The sequence below is a fragment of the Pecten maximus genome, chromosome 4 (genome assembly GCF_902652985.1).
Source record: "Pecten maximus chromosome 4, xPecMax1.1, whole genome shotgun sequence".
In the NCBI taxonomy this organism is placed as follows: Eukaryota; Metazoa; Mollusca; class Bivalvia; order Pectinida; family Pectinidae; genus Pecten; species Pecten maximus.
The window spans coordinates 29748020-29771532 of NC_047018.1; the positions used below are offsets into that span (position 1 = coordinate 29748020).

The window sequence follows — 23513 nt, forward strand, 5'->3', positions numbered from 1 at the left end:
GATAACAAAGGAAGTAACAAGATTTAGGTAAAATATGACACGGAAGCTGTTTTGCATATCCGGATTAGTCACTATTTTCATAAAAGCCAAAGCCTATTTTTGTTAACATTGTATGATCAAATTCTTTGTACCAAAAAATCATTTTCTTATAATCTATTCAATCACTTTTTTTAATATCAGGCATTATGATACCAAAAATTAGCTTAGGTCTTTTAGGCCACCATATCATCAGACGGTGGGCTATTCAAATCGCCCTGCGTCTGTGGTCCGTGGTTCCGTCCCTCCGTAAACAATTATTTTATCGCAATTTCTCTGAAAGTACTGAATGGGTCTTTATTGAGGACCCATAGGTCCTTAGTTATACATATTGCATTTTTGGACCGATCGAAAAACAGCATGGCCGACAAGCGGCCATCTTGGATTTTGACAATTGACGATTGTTAAAGCTATTTCTCAGAAAGTGCTGAAGGGATCATTATCAAATTTCATATGTAAGTTTCCCTTGTTGTGCATATAACATTTTGAGATTGATCGAAAAACAACATGGCCGACGGGAAACCTTCTTGGATTTCGGACAATTGAAGATTGTTGTCGCTATTTCTCAGAAAGCACTGAAGAGATCTTTCTCAAATTTTATGTGTAAGTTTTCCTTAGTACTTAGTTGTGCATTTAGCATTTTGGGTCTTATCGGAAAAAAAACCTGGCCGACAGGTGGCCATCTTAGATTTTGACAATTGAAGTTTGTTATCGCTATTTCTCAGAAAATATTGAAGGGATCTTTCTCAAATTTCATATGTAGGTTCCCCTTTGTCCCTAGTTTTGCATATTGCATTTTGGGATTGATAAGAAAATAACATGGCCGACAGGAAGCCATCTTGGATTTTGATCATTGAAGTTTGTTATTGCTATTTCTCAGAAAGTACTGAAGGGATCTTTCTACAATTTAATATGTAGGTTCCCCTTGGTCCATAGTTATGCATATTGCATTTTGGAACCATTCTGAAAACAACATGGCCCACAGGCGGCCGTCTTGGATTTTGACAATTGAAGTTTGTTATCGCTATTTCTCAAAAAGCTCTAAAGGTTCCCCTTGGTCTCTAGTTGTGCATATTGCATATTTGGGACAGATCAGAAAACAACATGCGTGACAGGCGGCCATCTTGGATTTTGACAATTGCAGGTCCTGTTATATAAAGTTATTAAATGTTTTGAAAGAAGAGTGAAAGAAGGGAAAAGAAGAGAAAATATCAGCCTTTTCATTCGACTGATATGGATCATTCAATGGTGGGCGCCAAGATCCCTCTGGGATCTCTTGTTATATCAAGAGTTGTTTTTTCAAAATTATTAGGCCTATTGCATATCTTATAGATCTCCTTAGGTGTCACATATTAGTCCGTAGTTTTTTCATTATGCAAATATTAGATCACTGCTCTTTCACCTATTTTGTCCATTTTGCAAAAGCCGCTTGTCTTGTTTACTTTAGTATGGTCTTCCGTTAGGGCCAACTTAGATTTCCAATATTGCTCCACTCCTTCGACCTAAACGCGAAGGAGCGAAAACACGATGGCGAAGGAGCGAAAATACGATGGCGAGGAGCGATGGAAAATACGATGGCCGTGTTTTCGCTCCTTCGCGTTTAGGTCGAAGGAGCGATATTGGAAATTTGGCCCTAACGGAACACCATACATTAGTCTCCTATATAGTCGGAGAATAGTAGGATTTAAACATCATTGAGTTCCTCCTTCAATACGAGGCTCACAACATATCAATCATCCCTCGTATATTATGTATTGTGGAGAAGGTATTAGTAATGTTGTAATAACTTGTGCCTAATCCTGAAGCTGAAGCAAATATAATATGTTTGAATAAAAAATAATAATAATAAAATCGGAGAGCTTTGCAGTCACCATACCTAATGTATGTAATACGGTACCAATCACATGTTGTAAATATCGGGACAATAACACCATACACCATGCCCTTTGTGGGAAGTAAAAAAATAATAATATAAGTTCAGTCTTGACTTGATTAATCTTAACAAAACAGTCACCGGTTTCATGATACCTTGTACAGGTTTTGCATATCATTACCACACAGTATTTAGGTTGCTTTTACTATAGAAATTGTAATCTTCGTTTAGTTTTTGACAAACTACATCCATATAGATATTTTACACATACGTTACAGAATGTCTCCAAAGAGGTAGTACTTCAGGTCATCAGGTTAATATGTAGGTCACCATTACTATAAATAGAATCAGAGCAAATCCTGTCAAATAAGTCAAGGCCATTCATTTGGCCCTCTTAGTTATTGAGGAATTGTTTAAATGGAAAAGTTTACACCAACAGATGACAGGACGCCATACCACAGCGTAAGCTCACCTGTCCTTTGGGCTAACGATTGTATTGTAATTCATTGTTCTAAAATCAAGTTGAGTATCAGTCTAGCACAAAGGAATTATTTTGGTAGACCAGTTAGCTCATGCATGATTTTGCTTGAATGTGAAAGGATATTATTCCTCTTAAATACATTTTTTTCAAACCTCCTTGTTTTGCACGTAGTTTAACAAATAGGCCGGTGTTGAAGAGGTTTGGTTTTCCATAATTTGCCCTCTGCTTATTTAATTCTTCACAGATGGATGTATTTGAGCATTCTGTAAAGCATTCTGTGTATGCGAAAGTATTGAGTTTTCTGTGATGGGAATATTTTAGAATTAACTTTACTGTCAGGAATCACTGATCTATTCAGGTGCTGGCCTATGTGTCACAACCCAATTTAATCCCCTAATATAGAGTCTAGAGTCATGCCCCAGAGTAATGAAATTCACAATTTTGGTAAAACACATTAAGATCCTTCCATATTCGAACATACCTGGTAGCTGAATCTAGATTTTTTTTTTATTTATTTATTTATTTATTATAATTTTTTTTTTTTTTTTTTGAAAAAAAAAAATTCAGTCAATCGGGGCCAATATGTGCATACACTATCAAACTGCCATCCAATGCTTTCATTAAATATTTCTCATCTAGTTTGAACAATTCCAATGCCAAATCGATAAATGACGCTCAAAAATATGATTTCCCTTATATAAACTGTAGTCAATTTTATCCAAACCTCTTGAGGAACGCGAGATCCCCCGGATCATGAAATTAACAATTTTGGTAAAGCATTTGATTCTACAATAACTGGGTTCTGAGAATATCTTTTGAAATTGCAGCCAATTTGACCAATTTTGGTCCCTCCCATCAGCCCCTCGGGGTCAGTCACTGTCAATATACATACAATCAAACTGCCACCAATAAATGATGCTGGACACTAGCCATTGAATGATTTTATCAATCCTATGAAAGACCAATCTTTTGTCTACCTTCCCACTCTTACTCCAAATCATTTCATAACGTGGGTAACCTACATATGAAGTCTAAGAACTTTCTGAAATGTATCTAACAAATCAACTGTTGGAATCCATAAAGGCTGCCCGTCGGCCATTTCGTTTCCCGGTCAGACTACAGTGATGAGTCAAGTTTTGAGGGAAACATGCATGTAAAGTTTTAGAAATATATCCCTCCAATATTTTAACCCAAACCATCATCGGAAGGTGGGCTCTTCAAATTGCTCTACGTCCATATAGTCCATTGTCAATCTGTCAATAAACAATCCTCGTTATCGTTATTTCTTTAAAAGTACAAGAGGGGTATTTCTAAAACTTAACATGCAGCATTCATTTTTGATTTTGATTAGGATAACAAAATGGCAAACATTTGGCCATCTTGTATTTTGGCAACTTTAGCTTGTTTATATCGCAGGAATACTTGTCAAACTTCACATGTATATTTCCCATGGTCCACTGTAGTACCCATTCAATGTTAAGTGTTTGGAAAACAAAATAGCCGAGAGAATTTTGATAATTGAAGATTGTTAGCGCCATTTTCAAGCTTCACGTGTAGATTTGCCATGGTCACTAGTTTAGCCCATTCACTTTCAAGTCTGATTGAATTGGCCAACAGATAAATTTGTTATTACTTTTTCAAGACTCGTCGATCTACCATCTATCAAGTATATTTGATTCTCTTTATTTGGGTATTGAGAGATCTTGATGACATTATGCACAGTTATATTTGGTATGGTGCCACTTGTCCTTCGCTTGTTGAGCTTTCCAAATTCTCAGAGTATTGTAAATCACTTTAATATTTCATGAGGGAATTATTTTTCGCGTTAATACGCGAGTTCCTTTGTGATTATTTGTAAAAAAAAAAAATACTTTGAAAGATGCCCTATGTTATCAGTTACCGATAAAGGTAATTCAGAGCCCACGACTTATAGATAGGCGTTACTGAAATCAAGTATTTAAAAAAAGGTTAAAAAAAAAAAAGTTATAAAACCTACTAGTCTAAATTCCAAAAAGATCGGTTGAAAAATGTAGGTCTCCAGACAAACAAGAGATACCAGAGATCTTGGTGCCCACCATTGAATGATCAAATGAAAGACTATCTTTTATCTTTTCCCTTCTTGCACTCCTCCTACAAAACATTTAATAACTTTATCTAAAACTGTACAGCAGGAGCAACCTGCAATTGTAAAAATCCAAGATTGCCGCCTGTCGGCCATGTTGTTTTCTGATCGGTTCCAAAATGCAATATGCAAAGCTAGGGACCAAGGGGGACTTACATATGAAATTTTAGAAAGATTCCTTCAGGTCTTTCTGAGAAAAAGCGCTACACTTCAATTGTCAAAATCCAAGATGGCCACCTGTCGACAATATTGTTATCCGATTGGTCCCAAAATACAATATGCACAGCACAACTAGTGACCAACTTAGCATGCTGGTTTTTCCAGACCTATTATTACTGTAAATACTGATGGATAAATATACCGGTATTCTTATTTTCCCCGCAAAATTTGAACCTGTCGTAAACAATATACTATGGCAGCCTGAAAATTTGAAAATGATTTTCACTCTTGGTTGGTTCGATACACTCTTGTATTTACCAAAAACATGCTATAAATGTAAAATATAGGGACTTTACTCTGTCGTAATAATTAATGGCGGCTATGTAACCACACACAGAAATAAAAACTTGATCAAGTGATTTTCCTTCGTAAACTATAGTAAAGTTAAGCGCCTCTCCAGGGAGAAACATGAACCTAAGGGCCATGAAGTTTACAATTTTGATAAATCACCTTAAGAATTTCCTATTCCTGACGAGTATTCACATTGTTCCTGCTACCTCCATTGCATAAGAGGCAACTAAATTTAGGATCTTATCTTTTCTTTTCTTTCTTAACAACTTTCTTCTTCCTAATGTCTCTAATGACCATGCCTCATTTTTGGCCTTTAGTTGAGCGTTCGCCCCAGTGAGGAAGGCTTTGGGCTCTGTCACCTGGCCGAGATAGAGTCTTTTAAAATGGTAGTTGCTACTCCTGCTAAGCGCTCAGCATTTTTGGAGGGGGACGACTGGTTTGCCCGTTGTCAGTACATTGTATATGATGTGACCGGGTGGGATGTCCTGCTGGGTGACTTCTGCAGTATACTTCAGTGAGGTAGCACTATAATTCGGCAATAGTTCCGGACTATCACAAGGATACTTTACACGAACATACTGCAGCCTCCCAAAACACATACGCACTCACCACACGCATGCATGTCGCACGCACGGGGGAGGCCGCCCTTAATTACCTTAGCTGTTGATAGGATGTTAAACAAATAAAAACCAAACCAAACCCATTGTTCATTGACCGGTCACTTGATTAATGTGACCTTGAAAATAGATGGCTAAGGACAACAATTAACATAACTCATGTTGTAGATGTGCTAATCATCATGATTGGGGGGGGGGGGGGGGGGGGGGGTATGGGTATGGTAGTGCTGGTTGGTTAGTGGGATTATTTGAGGGGGAAATGCCCCCCTTACCACTAGGGGCCTTTGATTTTTATAGGACTTTTGAGTGCGTTAACGTGTTCTGGTGCCAATTTTCTGGTGTAATACAATAAAGAACAATTACTAATTGTAATGGGAAACAGAAGTCCCCCAAATGACCCTGCAGTCTTACCGCTGTTTTCGCCATCCCTGAAAAACCACTAAACACCAATTTTTTTAACAATATGGAATAATATCAAATTTCCACAAATCCTAGCCTAGTAAATGAAGACCATTTTGTTAAAATGTGAAAGTGTTAACATTCTCAATACTCGGTATTCTAAAAAAAAAAACAGATGGATCTTGGCGCCCACCATTGAATGATCTTTATAGGTTCCATGTCAGATTGATCTCTTTTCTATTTTACCCTTCCTCTTACTAATCTGTGTAAATTGAGAAACATCCCTCTAGTACTTTTCAAACAAGGGGAACCTACATGTGAAATTTGAGAAAGATCCCTTCAATACATTCCGAGAAATAGCGATAATAAACTTCAATTGTCAAAATCAAAGATGGCTGCCTGTCGGCCATGTTGTTTTCTGATTGGTCTCAAAATGCAATATGCATAACTAGGCACCAAGGGGAGCCTACATATGAAATTTGAGAAAGATCCCTTCAGTACTTACTAAGAAATAGCGATAACAAACTTCAATTGTCAAAATCCAAGATGGCTGCCTGTCGGCCATGTTATTTTCTTATCAATCCCAAAATGCAATACGCATAACTAGGCACCAAGGGGAACCTACATATGAAATTTGAGAAAGATCCCTTCAATATTTTCTGAGAAATAGCGATAACAAGAATTGTTTGCGGACGGAGGGACGACGGACCACGGACGCAGGACGATTTGAATAGCCCACCACCATCTGATGATGGTGGGCTCTTACCAAATTTTAATAAATTTCCAATGAAAATGAAATAAATCATTCGAATAAATGTGAGTTTCTTATATAAACTAGAGTAATATTTAGCCACTCCCAGGGGGGGAATGTGAAATCAAGGAGCCATGAAAACAATTTTGATAAAGCATTTTAAGAACCTTCCATTCATGAAGTGTATTTCATTCTGCCATATCGGGGTCTTTTTCGAAATGTCAGTCAATTTAACCCCATTTTGGCTCCGCCCCTGAGGGGTAGGGTCCAGATAATTTACAATTTTAGTTGACATTTAGCCAAAGAAAGATTTCTGCAAAATTTCATCAAATATGGTTCAGCAAGTTATTGAGAAGAATTCGAAAATATCAATTAACAACGGATGGTGCACCACGACAGACAAAGCCAAATTTGAAAAGACCACAGAGCTTTGCTCAGGCGACCTAAAAAGTAGTAAATTACTACTATAATAAGTGTTTGACCACTTCATTACAAGGGAATAAAAGTGGCAAATACATGTAACACTGATATGGTGAAATAAAGTTATTTCTGAACATGATATTGAACTCATTGAAGAGTTTAATTCAGCATCATTAATAGAGCAGCCCTAACTGATAGCCCCCATTGACAGGAATAGAAATCACCAAGTAGAACAGAATACATTCAGGTACGACAAATTTTGAATGAAAGATAAGCGAACACATTGTTGTAACAAACAAATTTTGAACAAAAGATAAGCGAACACATTCTTGTAATAAAGTTTTGAACAAAAGATAAACGAACACATTCTTGTTATCTTTTAATAGGAAATTTTATTGTTTTGTCATGTTCCGGGCATCTTCTGTTTGAATGCACAGGTTGCTAGCACTTGGAAAAGTTGCAGAAAATTAAGTGTTACAAGACAGTAAAATAGGCCATGAACAATAAATTATAAATATTGTAATGTTGATGATGTTGGTGAGTGTAAACATATCTGATCATGTACTCTACTCCTGCAAATAAACATAAGTTTTTTTTACAAACACAAATATTGCGATTTTTAAACTTATTAAAACAGTGTTTATAGCACTACTGAATAATTTTAGTTTCTACATTAATAAATAAGTTTTTTTTCCCATTCAAATGCAAAAATGAAATTGTTATTACATCTCTAAACACTGTCAACATGTAAATCATATTCACAACGTAACCACATACAATGTACTGGTTCCATGGATTGATTTTATAATCAAAAGCTCCACTCATACAAATCTTGAAGATGTGTGGGTTGTTCATGATTCCACATGCTATACTTATATTGATCGGGGGGAAACAAAGGAAGGAACAGAACAAATGAAATGCATATAATGGCCATTGTTGCAGATTGCACAATGAAACGTTCTACAGTACACAACTGTTATAGTGAGCTAAGTTGTATAATTCAGCATTACTGTACACTACAGTTAATGTTAACAGTACTAATTCAGACAGGGCAATCACTTTCAACATATTGACCTTAGATTAAAACTGTATTGTAAACCTTTCTTGGTGGAACATACAAAGGATAACCTAAAAGCAAATTTGATTGTATTTATTTTATTCTTGTCACTACAATACTCAGAACCTTTTTTATCTGTGACTCGGCAATTGGTAAAAAATATCGGGTCCTGACAGTGCTCAGAAATTTTCTGCAGACTAAATTTTCAGAAATATTATTGATAACCAGCTTATGTACAGGTGCTGGGCATTTTTTGGTTTAGTCAATACTTCTGTCAGAACACAGATCACAAGCAAGCATGAATGTTGTACAAAGTTACAATAGACTACTAACAATTCACTGTAATGGTAAACAGTCCAGTGTTGGTACACCTTAGTAGAATAACACCACAGTGCCCGACTACCGTTCACCATTACAAATGTAATATGGTATACTATTGTTAACTCTGCTATATTTTACTGACACAAAGCTAAGTAACGTTTCCGACGTACACAAAACAGTGACCTGTTATAGCAGCTCTGTCCCGTCACAGTAGTTAAAAAAAACCTCACCAAGTTAACATGTTTATCAAAGCAAAATCCACATAACATTGTCACATGTCAGAAACACAAAATCCACATAACAAACAATGTCACATGTCAAAAATGCAAAATCCACATAAACATTGTCATGTCAGAACGCAAAATCAACAATTAACTTGACACATGTCAGAAACGCAATATTCACATAACTCACATTGTCACATGTCAGAAACGTAAAAATCCACAAAAAGGACATTGTTACATTTCAGAAATGCAAAATCCATAGACATTGTAATTAACATTGTCACATGTCAGAAACACAGAATCCACATAACTAACATTGTCACATGTCTTGTCAAAAACGCAAAATATACAAAAATAGTTTATAATGTATGGGTTATTTAGCAACAGCATAAAATGGAAGTGTTTCTTCTCCCTCTCACACTAGTTTTTTCACTCTTTTTTTTAATAATATTGGTAGATGTATAACATCCATTTCACCATTCTGCATCAGTCAGACAAATGATTGAACTTTCATCAAATAAATCTATGAAGAATGTTTATTCTGCTACAAGTATAAATATTCATCAAATTCATGTGAGAAATATGAGAATATTCATTAGTTCAGTCCACCAATTATGTGAATATTCACAAATGTGCTGTGTGTGACAGTCTGACACAAAAAAAGCAAAAAGTCTCGGATAATAAGTCCAAACTGCTTCAGTATCAAGTATTCTGAATTGAATAAAACCTAAATACATTGTATTGATACAATTAATTTTAAATGCTTCATAATAATGTTCAAACTTTTCTATCACATTACACAAGTTGGCACGTTGGTAAACATTATGACTGACCACTTCAAATTAACATGTAACACTGTTTTGGGAACTCATCAATCCAGATTGTAGTTACTGGGTCCTGACACCAGGCAGTACGGCACCCTCATATATTGTGTTTACAATGGAGACTGCTGCCATTTTAAAACTGAAACATGACAGTTACTCTGCTGATTTTTTCTGCTCAAATTTACCCGTTTCTTTGAGATTAAATGCGGAACCATGCCACTGCAGGAGCTACTCCAATTTATCATGTCATATTGTGACTGATACTTGGATTTCAACAAAACACAGCTGCTCTTTACAAGATTGATGTCTGACTATCACACAGTAGCATCGCCTGCAGTATAAATTCAAGTATCCTTGGGATGTCATCGGTGACCTTGATTTTGGGAACGTAAGAACTCCTCATAAGCTGCCTCCATCTCATCATCCATGTAATTCTCATCATAATTCACCATGCTGGAGATTAAAAAAACATGTATGAAGCATCAGCAATAGGTTAATACTGTCCTATCTAGAAACTATTTACAAGTAAACTCCCACATCCCTAAAAGGACCTTGTTTCATTCATTCAAATAATCTTTTGAAAGGTTTACTAGCATCTAAAGATGATCTGATCACACTTTGTGTAACAAGAGGCTCATGTGCCTTATCCGTCACCTAAGTTATGATATGTGTAATGACAGATGATTTTTGCTTATAAGCTAAGATTTAACATATTTAACCTCTGTGACCTGGAAAGTAGGTCAAGGTCAATATCATGACCCTAGATCTAAATTGCATTTGACTATGCCCATTACTCTAACAATCAGATTGGTCCCAATGTAGAAATTGTTCAAGATCTTATTGATACACAGTTCACAGCATACAAATTTCATCAAACTCCATTCATATCTTAATAATTAATTTTTCTTTGTTTTCATGGTAAATACTCAAATGTGGTTGGTCGAAAAATTCTTTTCATTCTTCTATGAAAGAAATTCCGAGAATGGCGCGAAAAATGTGACGTCACAATACGACAATTAACGTTGCATATTGATTGAGAAAAAGAATCCCATTTAAAACCAGTAAAATTGTACATAAAACATGTTTTAAATTAGAAAATCATTTTAAAAATTAATTATAAGCGTTGATGTCAATTATTTTTTAGTTTCATCGGGGTATGAAACAAATTTTGTTTGCAAACTGTATGAATCCGCGTAGCGGATTCTTACAGAAGTTTGCAAACAAAATTTGTTTTCATACCCCGATGAAACTAAAAAAAAAATGACATCAATGCTTAAATATTCAAATAATCGTATTCACAACATCCAATACAAATAAAATTACTGTAAGTTACGATCAAATCATTGTTAATTTCTTCTGAGATCTTATTGGTATAATGCTGCATACCAAGTTCCATAAAAATTTATTCATATTTATACAAGTTATGTTCTCAAGGAAAAGTTATGGCATGACAGACGACACTGGACAAAATGCGATGGCAATAGGTCACCATGAGCCTCCGGTAACCTAATCGATCTTATTCCATTCTGTGCTTAATCAAACAATAATTCAAATACATTTTCATTTAAGATTTAAGATAAACTAAGAAATAATACCAGAGAAAGGGCTTGTAATGTGTGTCTCAAACCTGAGCTTTAACTAAGTATTATTTTGAAATAAGCCCACCAAATCTCAACATATTGTGCAAAAACCGATTTTCTATTTACTATTTTTATGCCATAACATAATGATATCGTTAAACATTTTTGAATTAACTCGGAGTGTCTTGTAGTTAACAGTGCTAAGATTCCATACCATATCACTAAGACTCCATACCATATCACATTACATTCGTTTGAACTCCTTCAGGATAATTTAGTAATACTATACTGACTTATATATATATATCATTACTCACTTTGAATAATTATAGTCTTCTTCATATGCTACATCATCAGGATTTGATGACCATGCTTGGTAGTCTGATGGATTCTGTTGATGGTAGCCGTTTCCATTGTGATTAAGACTTTGAGTACGGTTATAACTGCTGATGTTGTTTCCATAATTGCTCTGATAGCCAGTGTCTCCTGCTTGCATGTAGGCATAGGCTTCTGCTTCCTGTTCTAACATGTAGTCTGTATAGTCGTCATAGTAACCTGCCTCTTCCCGTGTTATTGTCTGTCCTTGCTGGTTATAGAATACTGGTTCATTCTGTTTACAAAAAAGGTTTTAATCAACATTCAGTCTCCTTTATATGCCAATTGACTTCAGTACATTAAATAAACAAGGATTTGTACAATTTGGAAAGAACTGTTACCAAATCTCCTTTCCTTAACTCAATGCAAAGAGATGACAGCATTTGAAGAAGAATTTGTCATGAAATTATCTGTATATACAATATTTGTTAACAAATTTCTTATACATGACATGATTCTTCAATAAGTGTATCAACATATACACGAAAACTTTTTCTGTCCAGAATAGACAGAACAACTACTTTACACAAAGTGGACATTACAAGAGTTGGCTCAATAAATATTTCACATTCCTTATGTGGTAGTAGTTTTAAGATATGTGGTGAAGAAGAGGAGAATGACAGCATGAAATGGTGATGTTACTGAAGGCTTGGGTAAGAAAATAAGGTCCTTAATGCCTACACACACAAATGGGTACAACAGATGATGTTTAAGTATGCATACATGTAGAAGGGACTAACTCACATGGTTTATGTAATATTCTAGTGACTATGTCACAATGTGCAGTATGCATCATAAAGCTATAAGTTAAAATATGTTAATTGATGACTTCAACAATTTCAACATAAAGACATGAATCTTACAGTAGAGAAGCCTTGGGAATATGACTGAGAGTGACTGTCAGGCTGAGATGAGGTGGATGAAGTGGACTCTCTCCCCCAGTTATTTTCTTTCAGATTTAAAACTGATTTAATCAACAGATGTGATGTCCTGAAAAAAATAAATAAAACATTCACTAAAATTAATTACAAACCAACAAGTAAATCCAAAATAATGAAAATACATTGAACACAAAAAGACATATTATCGTTACAGTGAAAATTACTTTCATCAAGATACTTTTTAATACAATTAGATCATTCTAAATCTATAAATGTATAATATGAAGAGGCTCTTACAAGGACAGAAGGCATCCAAAGCCACAAAAAAACGTGGAAAATTGTTAAACAACATTTATTTGACAGAAATCAGCCTAAATAGAGATACTTACTGGTTTAGATCTTGGGACATGTTTAACTGTTGTAATTGTTGAAACACCTTACTATAATCTCGTTCCTCTGGATTGGCATTTAAATGAGCAGTATCCTCTATTGTTGAACCAGTTAGCTGAAAGAGGAAACCAAAAATCACAGAAGGTGCTTTACATATTACATAAATGGTTTCAGCACTGTATTTTATTATACTTCTTCCAACTGGATATGGAGGAAGAGGGAGGAAAGATGGGGTGGTCACCAGACGCCGTTCTAACCACAAGGTGACAGGAGACAGGTAGGTATCACTGCCCGAGGTGATGCAGCAGGTGGCAAGATGTTGCGGAAACAGCAAGGGCAACATACAACGCAGTACCAGCAAGCGGTAGCGAGAGCCGACCAGTCCCTGGTTGGGCCTGATCAACCCAGCCGGCACACCTCTGGAGGACGTCATGGAAAGCGCAGAAACGTCTGAGGAAGGAGGATCCACCTGATGATGGGACCGGCCAGCATTGGATTTAGTTATCCAGTGTATTCAAGGTAAATTATTCATGAAGTTTATCTATTATCATGTATATATATATTAGTGATATAATTCTGTTCTTATCTTGTTGTTATCTATATTTTCAATTTCTACTCCAAATTGACAAATCAAAACTTCTAATGCTTGCCTGTTCTTTGCTCATGAACTTGACCAGATCAACATTACATTGCCTGCATGTATGAATATGTGTCTTAATTCACATCATCTTAGAAATATTTACAATTTATTATTAAATCTTGGAGTAATATTTTGTGCAATAAACATGCTTTATTTAGAAATATCTAATTGTATCACACCAATACTATGAATAGAAATGATCATTTACTGACAAATTTAAATCTATGCAAATGGATATTTCTGTGATATGGCAAGGCACTCAAAGTTATATTTCATAGTTTTCCATTTTTTTTAGCTGCATCTCGAAACTACATAGGTAGTGTTTATAAGGAAAAGTTGACAGACAACAAACGCTGTGCCATGACATAAGCTGATCACCAATCCTTCAGACATGTAGAGCCAAAATTTGAACCAATATAGACAAATTCAACAGGAACTGCTTTGATTTGCTTTCAAGACCAACTCAATAATCACCCAAAGAGCAAAATTAAATCATTAAATGACATGTCAATACTTACCTTTAAGAGTTGTGTTACTGACTTGACTGTTGTATCATTTGGATTAGATAAGAGGGCTAGCAGAAGATCACGCAGCACAAATCTTAATACACCAACCTTCTGTGAAGTGCCATCGGGATTATCAACCTGTAAGTTGAAATTGAGGTTATCAGTATGGATTACAAATCTCGGATATATTGAAAATTTTACTTTTTGTTGTTTGGGGAGCAAATACAAAACTGAAGCATTAATTTGTTTTATACATCAGAATATTAACACATTTTTGTTTATAGCTATTCCAGAATTATATGTGTGGAAGGGGTGGAACTGACCTTACACTAAATGACATTTAAATTTTTTATTTCTCTACTGTTTGTATTTACATCTTTTAATAAATTTCAGGCAAAATCGCTATATATAACATAAGTGAATCTGTTTTAACTGTTTTAAATAAATATCACCTCCTTTCAAATGTACTACCTCAGAGGTTATCATTACTAAATGGTTTGGATAATTATTGTTATTAATTATCATCTTTAACATATACAGAAAGTATCAACTTTATGAATTTTGCAACAACTGTGGAACAAGTTATATCAACTTGTATTGCTCTTGTTGGTCAAGATGACAACAAACCTCTAGATTAAGAAATAGTTCTCCAATAAACATTGTGAATCCACACAACCTTGGTATGGTGTCAGCACTCAGTGCCCAGTCATCTTTCTTTAGATAGTCTTCTTTACATCTAGTAAAATAGACAGATACACAATCAGTATTCAATTCGACTATTTAGTAAATTTACAGTAACAAGCTTTGTCTGCTTTTGGTGTTCATTCAAAGTATGTCAGCAAAGCTCTCAAAATTTTTTCCCCCACGAATTCAAAAAGTTATAGCAAATACAGTCTTGAAGATTCCTGAAACATATCACTTACCTAGTGAGGAATTGGGTTCTAAAATTAGCAAATGCTCTAACATGTTTCAGCTCTTTAGTCATGTGCCTGCAGACTCTTGCCCCAGTATAACGAAAGTTTGGTTCTGTTACACACTGAAAAAAATATTTAAATACATTTTAGGATTAAATTTGTAACACTAGAATAACTAGTGCCTTGATAAATCAAAGCCCATCTATCCTTGTGAGATTTCCTTATAATTATCTCACCCTAGGTTAAGGACAAGCTACACTTGCTCAAAGGTTCTCAACAATTTCATTTTGTCATGTCAGCAATAACATGACTCCACGGCGACAATACAATGACGTCACGTTGACAATTCATTCATGTCATGTCAACATTTCCTTGCATTACCTCTATATTAGATACATAAGAGGGTAAAAAGGGTAAGAGAAAAATAATCATTCATCCTCAATAGAAGTGAGACAGGGGAATCTCAACCCTCAGGGTAAGATACTTAAGCTGCCAATCACAAGGCAAGCCTTTTGTTTGGCAGCTTAAGAATCTCTCCCATCGGGTTGAGATTCCCCTGTCTTATACTCCAAAGGAGGTGAAAGATTCTATTAATCTTTTCCCTACCAACTGCGGAATAACCCTGTGAGAAGGAATGAATCCCCAATATGCTTGTGAAAGCAGAATGTGTAAGGTTTTTACCATAAACCTATGAGCAAGCATCCTTTTACATCATTACATGATTTTGTGCCAAGTTTTATTCAAATTTTTCCTCATACAAAACCTTTGCTGGACAAATAATTTTTTAGGAATGCACATCTTTCCATTACACTACAGGTACTAGCATCTGATGGGTCTATTTTTATATTTTCATATTTTCTATACAAATTACCGGCAGTGTTCTGTCTTTGTTTGGCATAATATCTTCAGATTGATCAATTTTATCATAACCAAGCGAATGATTGAAGAGTAAACTGTGGTTCAAATTCAGCATCCAAAACATGCATTTAATCAATCCACAGTAATTTCACTTTATCATAGAGTAAGCAGAATCTATATAGTGCTTATAGTTACTGGAAATATGGATGAAACAATTACAGACCCAGGTTGTTGGTTGAACATTGTCCACTAACTTCTTCCGGAGGGACAACAAGGCATATTTGAATTCTTACCTGCTCAAAGAGAATTTCTATGACTTCTCGGACAACAGTCTCATCTGCGACATTCTTCATGATATTGACTATGGAGCTAAGATATTCCTCTATATTTCCTGGTTGAATGGTCATGTTGAACAGCATTGTTTTGAAGTCGCTAATGACTTTATCTGATGTAGGCTTTGATGCTGGTGCACTAACATGTGATGGAGTGATGCTCACAAGTCGCTGGAAGTCCTCAAACAAGTTGTTCTATGAAATGAAATGAAACACTAAGTTAAATTAACTGGATAGTGGTTAAGAACAATTTGGTGCCTCGAGTCAATAAATATTCATAACTAATCCCTCAAATATTATACTGGTAAAATGTACAAGTGTTGATGCCTCTTTCAAATTAAACTTATAAAGAGAAGTTTAGAGAATCCCAAAAATGTAAGTTCAGATCATACTAAGAATGAAACTTTTTTAAAATTTCAATTTGTATGCAATAGTATCACTATCGTAATGTCTTAGTAAAACTGGATACATGCACAACAAGGGAAGATTCAATGTGTCAGCAGCATAAGAATTAATATCATGCCATAATTCCATTGTCTTCTAGAGCTATGTAGTAATCATGATAATTATTACAATATACCAGTATGTATTCATACAAACTAATCATTATTTGATATATATGATAATATCAAAAAGGCATTTGCCAGGTAGTGTGTGATATATTTTGGAGTCCTGCAGTCAGCAGTGGAATAAGGGGTCATATGGTTATCCATTTGTGAGAAGACAGTGATAGAGGAAACACTAGAGAGACAGCTGCTAGCTAATCAGTGTGTTAATAATCAATTCCTTTCCCGACTGAAATGATCTACAGAGAATAAGAGCTGGTCAGGTATATTTAACTGACTAACGACATTCAATGACTTCTTAATGAAGGACAATCTGTCAATTTTATACGAGTTCACATGATCGACACAGCTAGCTACAGGTGAGAGGCCATTATAACTCCCTAAATACTGGCATCTAATTATTAAAAAAAATTGAACAAATACTGTATAAAGACAAAGATTCATTCTCCATATATTTTCGCCATTTGTACCTAGTAAGAAGAGAGCTTTACAGTGTAGCAATTTTACTACTACCTACAGTAAACACCTCACATGGCCAATTTTGAAGGCAAAAACATTATTTTCTAATAAAATTTCCTGCTATAATATTGGCCCAAGAGTTAAAACTGGGCAATGACATAAAATATGGATTACCGTAGATTTTTGAAGGTAAAACACATCTCATATACATTTACATGTAGCAATTCCTTTTTTGAATTACTGTATTTTTAATAAAATAACTGCATCAAAAACGGATTCCAGATATTTAACAAAATATGCTTCTACATCATATCTGTCAGGATCACACAGAAACAGTCAAAGAAATGCTACCATATATACTGACTGGTATATGTGATTGAGACAAAATGCTGCAAAAACATGACTTAATGTCATTAAAATATAGCAAAACATGAATTAAAGAGAAGAGTTGTCGACACAGCAGGATTTTCCAATCCAAGCAATTCAAACTGCAGACAAATTTGTGCCATGGTGACCAGATGAAGAAACTGTTGTATCACATGTAGTCTAGTAAGTGCCCCAAGTAAGACACTACCTGCACATGCGTGTAAGCTGGTTGACCTCTGGGAACAAATTCTGCTGCTGTGACGGACAGATTAGGCTTCATTAAACCATCCCCTTGACCCGCCTGAAAACCAATGAGTAGCGTTCGGAATTAAAAACAAAATTATGTGTATTTAAAATCATATTAAAAATTGGCTCAATTAACAAACAAGTAACCTAAGTTTAAGTACAGTATATAGCAACCTAAATGAATTTCTATAGACTGAAGTTCTACACAAAGGTAGCATGTACTGTAAAATAAGGATTGTTACCTAAACCTGATTTTTCCTCATTCCTCAAGAAATATGCATACCCTTTTAAAAAACATTTCACTCTCATGCTGGATTTAGAGTTTTAATTAATACTTTATTGCTAATTTAAATTTTACTATCTTATTAAGTCTTGAAATTCTAGTTTCTGATTTCACCAAAACATAATTTTCAAGATCTATTCTAAAGCAATTATTAAGTAGTTCTCTATCTCTATACCCACAGTTAGACAATCAATGATACATTCTTAATACATGTAGTTGAAAGGAGCCTAAAATACTGATACACACACAATATCTACCTAAATTAAAGAATCAAAATGAGAATAAGTAATGGTTTCCTTGCAATATTAAAATGGAAAATATCTGTACAATCAAGAGGACCATAAACACAATCACAGAAATTTGACTTGCCAAGTGATAAAATTTGAGTCTCATAAAAACATAAATAAGATAAAGAGTTAATTTCCACTATTGTCAAACTGCTTATTTTATACCACATGAAACATTCTTGAGTATCACTATAATATATAACATGTTATGAAATTAATTTTACTCATTGTTCTACTTCAATAATAATTTTGATTTGGCAAAACATGAAATTATTGCTAACTGTTGCTTTTCTGTCATGTTGTTGATCAACTGGCAAAATAACTTATTCAAGTTTTTTTTTAATATTATTTTTCATAATTGTATTGAAAACTGGATGAATGAGATTTATGTATAAGATACATGTCTTCACTAGAATTTGTGGAACTGGATCTCATTTCAGTAGTTTTTGTACACCTAATATTGTGTACCTAATGTTTGATACATGAATGAAAGGTATTTTTTATCATTATTATGGCTATCAGAACATCATTGCAAAGTCATGATCATTTAATTAAGTTTTTTAATCAAGACTTTTTTATCAAAATCAAAAACATGAATGGCTGAGATTTCTGGGGGTATTTGATATCAATAATTGCAATAAAATATTGAAAATGATGATTTAAACTAAATTTGTATCTGCCTATTGACCAGTTTGCATGTTGCCACTTTAATATATATAAAGTAATTTAGAAAATCCAGCACAAAGATGGGGTCAGTTTGAGAGATTTTTTTCCCCTTCAAATTTTCATGTTTTGGAGTGAAACAAAACACAAAGGTGGTTTATCTTTGGTCCGAGAAAAGCAACATACAGTACATATTTTTTGGGATTTATATCAAGAAGTTTCATGTTGAATACACACTGAGGACATCACAGAATGGCCAACATGCTGTACCAATTGGAACTAAAACATCATGAATCCTAGTAATAATTTTAACTGTGAAAACAATATAAAATACTGTTACTCTTTTTTTTTTTTTTAAAGAAACACGAAAACACAAGTTAACAGACTTGTAGCAATCTATTCACCTGTGGCTTTGGCACTGTAAGGGGAGGTGGTGGGATGGTGAACTTAGGTACAAATTCTGGTGCATTAACAGACAGCTGTTTAGCTGGCTTCTTGGGGCTGACTTGTTGGTTTCCAGTTCCTTCAATAAAAACATTAGGATTAGCATAAAAGCAGTTTTTTAAAGCATAACACATAAAACAAGTCCCAATATATCAGTAGGATTCTTTTTTTCTCTCTCTCTACAGCTCTCAAACTGTCAATAACAGACGTACCTGTCCAATACCTAGGATACTAACTTCATGTTGAAGAGTAGAATGCCTTTGATACCAACTTATCATTTAGGGTCTGAAGAAGATGGGCGTACTAAAGTAAGCCCTTGTTGTTTTTTTTTCTTTTTTTTTTTCATACTTCAAACCAAATTCACCATAATATAAGTGTGGGCATTATATTATGATCATATTTGATATGTTATTAAGAAAACATGATCCAACGTCCAGTATATATATATATGTAGTTCTGTACGTACATTATCATTAGTCTCCCTACACGAGTCTGGTACATAAAAGTATGAACACCAGACAATATCCAAAGGGAGATCTCCGATAGGTTTTGAATTGTTCCACTGTTCTGAGGACGGCATACCTACATGTGGTATTCCGATACATGTAACCCATTAAAACCTGTTGAAGATCTCGCTATATTATCATTATTTGAAATTTTTTTTTTTCTTCCAACCCCCAGCACTAGATAACCTGCATTTGTACATGTGCTGCTGGATAAACTACAATAACCATATATGTTGTAATTAGCAGCTACTACTAGGTAACATTATATTTTTTTTAACTGTATAGGTAACTATTTATATCCACCACTAGACCATCAATTGCCCAAATATGCTCCACCTGTAATTTTGGTAAAAGTCAGGATGCTCAGAATGCCATATGTTGGACTAACAATTTATTTCAACAGGGAAAATTTACAAAATAGCTGTCTGTCTATAGTTTCTTTAATTTGTTGTCAAATCCAAAGAGTAGTCATTCAAATGAAATTTTATAGCTTATCCATTTTAAATAATATAAGCACAAATTATTTTTATTTAAAACACTTCTGTTCCCCAAGATCAAATCTTCTCAATATATGCACTCAGACAAAAATCAACTTTATTTTTTTAATGTTTTGGCAGTGACTGTTATTATGGAAGTTTAACATGTAAATTACAGGCTCATTACGACCTTGTAAGATTGAAACTGAAAAACATATATGATAAAAATCTAATAGACCATAGTCTGATTGATTGTTTACCTGCTTGCTTGTTATGTATATGATAATATTAATTATAATTTACTTCAGACAAGCAGCTCCGATTCTGATTAGTGTTCACTTCCTACTGCGTGTATGTATAGCATCATGCCACCACAGGTACTTGGGGTCAGGAACTAAAGTTATAATGGAATTGTCCAATTTTAATTTGTAACACAGTGTTCCAGCTAGGATTTGAAAAGGGCAGGGCGCTGCCTAAAAAAAGGGCATTTTTGTGCGCGACATTTTTTCCAGGCCTATCTATCTTCTACCTTATTTTACAGGACAATTCAAGTACATTCATGCATTACATATGACCTGATTCATGGAGACAAATAGAAATATGTTGATTTTTTTTTTTATTATTTCATTTGTGTGTAAAAATATCTTCTTTCTTCTCTTTCTTCTTCAAATATTGTTTTAAATTTTGATGGTAAAAGTAATGACCTAGAGTAATTCAAAAATAAAATGATATTAGCATTATTTCAATTTAAGGGTGTATTGATAGAATCCATATACGATAATTACGTCCAATCAAAAAGTTACTATCAGATTATAGTCAACAGAGCGATATTTTCAACAAGAAGTTGGTCTGTCCATATACCTACAAATATACTAACTAATTAATATAGGTCTCTGGTCTGTCCGTTGTGATTGTAAGACGACTAATTGTAAGTGAAGATATTATGGAGCAAAGGAGAAAATGTGGTCAAGCATGTACGAGAAAAAATGATTAAGTAAAAGAAATTCTATTATTTAATATCTGAATAAACTTCGTCCAAATAACTACGATGCATCTTGTAAGCGGCGGTAAATTTCTACTTTCACTTTAGACTCTTTAGAAATAACGGTAAACTAAAATCAGGAAATTATAGCAAGTTAACATTTTCTTGAATTAATTATAAGAAATGGTAAACGAATTAGAGCCGGTTATCATTCGCAAGTTTCTGATCAAACATTTGTTCCGTTGCTCTCGTAAACAAACGGTCCCCGCGTGTTGTTAGAAATGTAATCACTTGGCTATCACATGACCCGCAGTTAATGCAGAGTCGGCATTTCTGATACGAAAATAACACAATATAAACTAAACTTTTACAACCATTATTCACATGAGAAGATATTTTTATATGTCCTTTATTTATTTATGAAAAATAAACATTTTGTATAGAAATCCGCAATCCAACAAGGAATTTGCGACATCTGCATTTACAACGAACCATTTCCGGCGTCCCGCCAAACTTCATCAAATAAAATCAACCGAAAGCTAATTTTGATAACTGGAAAATCACTGGAAAGTGATCTCATGATCATTTACCTAAAAGTTGCATGGTTAAAACCAGAAGGATTTCATGTTGTCACGTGAAGAAAATTTCAAAGATATATAGATCGATCGCCAATGCACACGTGCTCATGGCATAACGTGCGGCTCTTTTCGGTCTTGTCAAAAGTTGTTTACATAAGTAAAACAACATTTCCATCCATTATCATTACTTTGTCCATCTTCAAAAAGCCGTCGTGATTATGATTTAATTGGATTACCAACCGATCCCATCGTCAGTATCGACTCGTCACGGTTAAATGAATCTTTTAAAACACCATCTCGATCCCCAGCTGACCGATCAATGCCTCGGGCAGCGTACATCAGTACCGTGGATAAGGGTCTAACACAGGTAAGGGGACTAGTGTTACAGGTGGCCAATTAGTGACTGACTGACTGTATATTGCATGGCTTCAGCAAATCGGATTTAGAGTATACGAGGCATGTAACATCATTTCTTGTCTATTTATGAACCGATACAACATTGGAATCAATTATAAAGCGCTTTTTAAAAAATCACCCGTTTCTGGTTGTTATAATATAGAGCTTATAACAACCAGAAACGGGTTTTTTTTTTAAAAAGCGCTTGATAATCGATTCCAATGTTGTATCGGTTCATATATAGACAAGAAATGATGTTACAAATTAAAATTGGACAATTCCATTATAACTTTAGTTCCTGACCCAAAGTACCTGTGCATGCCACATTATGTACATATTGCAGCTGGTTAATCTTAAAATACCGAAACAGTTATTTCATTGGAAAACCTTTTAACGTATTCATCAAATCATTACAGTACATACTGTATACACAGAAGAGATCAGTACATGTGTTCACCATGAAATCATATGCGATATGGAATACCGCGATATGAGCGTTCCCAATGAATCGTTATACTTAATATATGTAATGTCAAAACACTTGTCCGCGTCTTAAATGTTTGGATACAAATGGACATTTATTGTTGAAGCTGATCAAAACTCATACCAGGACTTCCATTCAACAACCTCTGTTGTGTGTCTGGCATAGGTCTTCTCAGGGCCGGTCTGCCATCTTGAGAGATATTCACATTTTCAGAATTGCCAGATGGTGGATTTTTACTTCCATGTTCTGACATCTTGGTAATTTCAACAGTAGTTACAATTAAATATCAATAAGGATTCCTTCCAACAAGCTCAACTTTCATCTCATAACCAAATATTCTGTGTTGACACGAAAATATCATACGAAAGATTCTCCCAAAATGCGTCTTTTGCCGAGCAAGATGATACGTGATGACCTAGACACTTTGTTATTTGTTATAAAAGTATTAGTATCTATATATATCAAAATACATAAATTTAACTTAGGTAATTATTACTTTGATGTTTTCTACGTGAATTCTGTTATCTTCAATGGATGTATATTTTATAACTTCAGAAAAATATAAATAAGCGCTAGTACATCACAGCTATTTCCCCCAAAAATGTATCAAAGCAAAAATATCACTATTTTTGTGTGTATACCTTTGAAAATTTATAAACAAAGGAA

General features: G+C 34.5%; 1 protein-coding gene across 2 annotated transcripts; it reads right to left on the minus strand.

The window, feature by feature from the left end:
• Positions 1-7578: 7578 nt before the first annotated feature.
• LOC117325771 (polyadenylate-binding protein-interacting protein 1-like) lies at positions 7579-23251 on the minus strand. Of its 2 annotated transcripts, XM_033882222.1 has the most exons (11): positions 22971-23251; positions 19386-19504; positions 17711-17803; positions 16073-16306; positions 14931-15043; positions 14635-14743; positions 14020-14145; positions 12861-12976; positions 12454-12580; positions 11533-11825; positions 7579-10088 (listed from the first exon to the last, which is right to left on the minus strand). In XM_033882222.1, the coding sequence occupies exons 1-11, from the start codon at positions 23098-23100 to the stop codon at positions 9998-10000; spliced, it is 1551 nt and encodes a 516-aa protein (XP_033738113.1). In that variant the 5' UTR covers positions 23101-23251; the 3' UTR covers positions 7579-9997. The 2 variants fall into 2 exon arrangements, with proteins under 2 accessions (XP_033738113.1, XP_033738114.1); XM_033882223.1 differs by lacking the exon at positions 17711-17803.
• Between the last annotated feature and the right edge of the window lie 262 nt (positions 23252-23513).

Coding starts and splice junctions, on each gene's coding strand:
- LOC117325771 (XM_033882222.1), bottom strand. CDS start 23,100: ATGTCAGAACATGGAAGTAAAAATCCACCATCTGGCAATTCTGAAAAT. Junction 12,977..14,019: donor CAGTAACACAACTCTTAAAG/GTAAGTATTGAC, acceptor TTCCTCTTTCAG/CTAACTGGTTCAACAATAGA. Junction 11,826..12,453: donor ATTCCCAAGGCTTCTCTACT/GTAAGATTCATG, acceptor TTTTGTAAACAG/AATGAACCAGTATTCTATAA.